This window comes from Apis dorsata, unplaced genomic scaffold (assembly GCF_000469605.1).
Source record: "Apis dorsata unplaced genomic scaffold, Apis dorsata 1.3 scaffold_99, whole genome shotgun sequence".
Classification (NCBI taxonomy): domain Eukaryota; kingdom Metazoa; phylum Arthropoda; class Insecta; order Hymenoptera; family Apidae; genus Apis; species Apis dorsata.
Window position 1 is genome coordinate 1390722 of NW_006263397.1, and position 4742 is coordinate 1395463.

Sequence of the window (4742 nt, forward strand, 5' to 3'; positions counted from 1 at the left end):
TCGAATCTCCAGAGAATACTCTCAGGATGGTCACCTCCTGGACATCAAAGACATTTTCTTTTTCCTATTTGTAAGTGATATTTTTTTGGATTAAAGAAATCTTTGAAACACATTAACGACACTATCCATTGTTTGCTTAAAGATCTTTTCGACGATTCTATTTATTACGATGGAACGATGAGTGACTAACCTTGACCCAAGACGATGCTTGAAGAGCCCCGTCTCTGCCTCGGTGGGGGTGGTTGGTGTTTGTGCGTATGGCTGTGACTGTGGCTGTGTGAATGTGAGTGGCAGTGTGTGTGACGTGTGTGCGTGGGCGTGGCTTTGCACGGTGGCGGTTGTTGTTGTTGCTGTTGCTGCTGCTGAGGATGAAGATGAGGATGAGGCCTGTGCTAGGTGTTCCCGCCACGGGCCGCTCCCACTTGATCGAAGCTCAATGATTTCTTCATCTCCGTCATCGACAATGCTCCACCCTCCTGCTGAGAAAACAGGAGGCACAGATGTTAGCTATATCGGGGGTGGTGATAAGTCACCACCTCTCGCTACCACACCCCATATACCCCCCGGGTACGAACCGATCGAGTTATTAAAAGTTACCAGGCCTCGTTAAAACTTGTCCCAAACTTTTTCAGAAGCTCGTAAAGAAGTTTACCTCTCGCCTCATGTGAGCCTACGGTTATTATAGATATCGCTAGTTTATGGCCTATTCCGTTCCATACCTCGATATAAAGAACTTATTCTCGTCGTTCCTGGATCCGAGCCACCACCGTGTATGCTTTTTTTTTCCTGTTTTCTTCCAATCAACTCGTTGTTAAATTTCCCTCGATTCAGGATTTATGAATTTCCTCTTCTCATATCGATTCGAATGATCAATTGTCCAGCTGCCACCCCGCGAAAAAAAGACTTATTTGATAGAAATATGTGTACGAGGATGGGGAAATTTAATGAAAAATCGGAAAAGGACTTTTTCCGAGCTATGGCTGTATATATATATATATATGATGGATTCTCTTCTTGTTTTTTTTTTTTCCTTTTTCATTTTCGGAGGAAGGGTGATGCGGTTTTGGACGAGGGAACAAACCGTGCGAAATGCACACTGCTCGCTTGATAGAATTCCACGTTTTTCGAACGGAAGCACAGTGTATCGAAACGTTTCGATTTGTTCGACGAAGAGTGGACCGAACGGTTTGACACGCTGAATTTTTCGACTCGAATCTCTTTTAACTTTTCCGGTTTTTTCAATTTCGAAATAACGCTGAAATTTTTGAGAAATCATTCGTTAGATAGATATCAGACTAATTAATTTTTACGCAACAGTTTTGTTTCCGTAATTAATAAAAATGGATGCAGATTTTGTTTTTAGCAAAATTAATGTTATTATCGAGATGAAAACGTATCTATTTTCATTCATCTATGCAAAATATTATTTATGTAAATCTGTTTGAGGACAAACATATAACGAGATCTCATTAATTCATCCCATTATGTATGATCACATGCCTGATATTTTCTTTAATTAATAGGAGTTTACGCTTACTATTTATTCATAAATACACAACAATGTTACGTTTGAAACGAATTTACGAGCGTAGTAATTATGCTTGATAAATTATTTCTTCATTTATTTTATAACAGTGGAAAAATGAATAAATCCAATAATTCAAATCTATTATACAAAATTTGCATCCACGATAAACTGAGTTACGTGTAATACGTTTATAAATTGCGAGTCGTAAAAATCCATAAGAAATGATCGAAAAATAAACTCGAATCGAAAAGCGCCTATCTATATTCATTCACTATGAAAACTCGTTCGTCTCTCTGTCGAAATGAATTTGCAGGGAGGACTGTAACGAGGACATGGAGGACGAGTATCATCGAGCTTCCGAGAGATTTGAAAGATTGCGATAAACATTTCTGGATTGCAATATCGACAAGCATCGTGTCGAGGCACTGATTAAAGTATCGAAAAGAGGAAGGAACGGAATTCAACACTGATGCATTCCATTCGTCTCTCCACCATTTTCTCTCTTCAAATTGAGTGGTGGAGAAATACACGATCATACCTCGAAGTCATAACTTTGTCAACTCTCGATAATTCTCTCTAATTCCATTTAAATTAAACTCGAATAACGAGAATCTCGAGAAAATCCATCTCGAATTCGAGCAATTTTATTTCGAAATCGAAAATTTATAACGAAACGACACTATTATATACTACGCACAATTGTGTCGATCATTGATGTTATAACGTCCGGTAATAATTATTCATAATTCATCTCGAGTTAATTAAATTGAATAATATCAAACCTTTTGATATCCTTCGATGATGGAGATAATTAACAGAAGTTTGTCGTGCAATTTGTATAATTTGTATCCTTTTTGCGAAATACGAAATTGTAAACCGCGAAAGAATATTAATATAAATTTCGCTTAATTTTATTCTAATTTTTTACAGAAAAATTTACCCAATTCGAGATCCGAATATTACATTCGCTCGTTCACGAATTTTATCGCTATTTTATACAATATGCAAACGTAATAAGAAGAATAATAAGATATTTCAATATAATACACAAATTATTAAATCTATATGCGTGCAATATATACAATTCGTTATTAAAATTTGCAATAAAATTGAAAAAGACGAAAAAAAGAAAGATTAATTTTTCGATCATACATATTTTAATAAGAAATATTAAGGAATTCGTTTGTTTTTCAAGAGAATATCCCATAGATCGGTTTCACGGAAAGTTTGCGAGAATGTGACGTGGACTGGAAAAATCATTTCCGCCACGATCAGAAGCACCATTCACGCGAGGACGTTTCGGTTCAGCTGCATTCTCTTCCCGATCATTGTTTAACGAACACTCTATTCTCTCGCCCATGTAACCGTATGAAGGGAGGATATCCAACCGTGCCGCTCCATCAAGCATCTTTAAATTTTCGGAATCAAATTTTACGAGTTACTTAGCGCTGGCATGATCGTGTCGTGAATATTCATATATTCGTGTTGAATATTCCTTCTCATAAGAGAAGCGAAATAAAAGAAGAAAGAAAAAGAAAACTTTCGTACGAAGAAATGTCATTTACGCAAATAGCAAAATTGAATGAAAAGAATACTCGTTTCTTCAAGGCGCCATTCAATTCTTATCCGAAACATTACTGAGAAAATATCAAGATAAGATGAGACATTGTGTATACACTCAATATAAAACAAGAGTTATCTTTGCTTTGAAAATAATTCGAAGAAGATGACACGTAAGTTTAGTTCCGTTTCAAAAATATTTCTCCATCTTTCTCGAAATCAAGATAACTCCGTTTTTCGAATTCCCCTCGCGGTTGTTCGTTTACTTAGCTTCCACTTTAGCTTCGATAAACTTTCGAGCATGCACGGTGGAACGATCGATCCAAGACGAGGCAATGAACGGTGTGTGGCCGAAACGTTCGTCGAAACAATTTTTGAAGAGATGTCGTTGTCCATGAATCGTGTTACAGTCGTACAACAGCAGTACGAGGCATGCAATCAAGTATTATACACGTATACGTACATAAAACGCGTATGTCGAACTGATTATCGTTAAATGTAAGCGTGCGTTTATTGCAGAGAGAGAGAGAGAGAGAGAGAGAGAGAGAGAGAGAGAGAGAGAGAGAGAGAGAGAGAGAGAGAGAGAATTCTGTACCAATTAAACAGTGTTTGTGCTCTTTCTTTCTCTCTTTCTCTTTTTCCTTCCCTCTCTCTTTTTATAGATTATTATAATATACACTTGAGCTGTAAAATGCAAAACACATAGTTAATTATACGTAAAAAGAAAGAAAGAGAGAAAGAGAGAGAAATACGAATTAAATAAATATTTTGTGTACAACAAAGTCCAATCTAATTAATATTTTTTAATATATCAAAGTGTTAGATAAAGAGAAATGAAAACATGAATCTTTTCTATCGTCGTATTTTCTCTCGCGTTTCGAGGCTTAATGAAAGAAATGCAAAGATCACTAGGCTAGCAGGGCTCAATGGAGGCCGTGCCTCGATCACGGTAATCGAGTCATTCGAATACTATAAAAATTGTTCGATCGAATTGATAGTAGGTTCGTTAATAACGATTCGTGTCCTCGTTACACGTTATTCTCTTCAGGATTGAATTACCGTGAAACTGGCACAACTCCGCGTTCGAACGATGGCTCCTCATCGAGAACCTCTTGTAAAATCGACAAATTTACAATGGATTGGAACGACACTGTCTGTGTCCGTAACGGTGATACAGAGTGTTCAAAAAAAAACCATTCATTTTAAACATTTTCTAGAATTTTCGAGACAGTAAATATGGAGAAATCAATAATAAATCGTTCGTGACGTGTAAAAATAACTGTATCTCAAGAAACGTAGAATTTTCCACTTATATTTACTAAAGCTTTACTAAAGCTTTTTCAGCACGATGTCCCACCCTAAATGAATAGTTTTTTTCGACCATCCTGGACACGAAACACACCATTCGAAACAACACAATAGAAAATGGGAATGAAAGAAAGAAAACGGGAAAAGGAGAAAAAAAATGAAAGAATTCGAAGAGAGGCCATCGTCGAGAGCCCGTCGTGAGGGACAGGACTTACACCATTTAACCGTGGTATCTCGATGCTCGGTATGTAGGTGGTCTCTTCGTGGCTGGTGGAACAATATCGCGTTCTCCTCCTCGTGGCACGCGGGCTGCAACGGTCGCACGGCACCGCGGCGTCGGAATTGC

The 4742-nt window shown here is 37.4% G+C and overlaps 1 protein-coding gene across 6 annotated transcripts in view; it reads right to left on the reverse strand.

The window, feature by feature from the left end:
• The window catches only part of LOC102676221 (glutamate receptor ionotropic, kainate 1), a 153303-nt gene continuing 148561 nt past the window's right edge, over positions 1–4742 (reverse strand). For 5 of the 6 annotated variants that reach the window (XM_031508781.1, XM_031508778.1, XM_031508780.1 and 2 more), the window contains 2 exons: positions 191–479; positions 1–37 (listed from right to left, as the gene is read on the reverse strand). In XM_031508781.1, the coding sequence (XP_031364641.1) occupies positions 393–479 (87 nt within the window). In that variant the 3' untranslated portion in view covers positions 1–37; positions 191–392. The remainder of the gene's footprint in view (positions 38–190; positions 480–4742) is intronic. The other variant, XM_031508779.1, reaches the window with a different exon arrangement.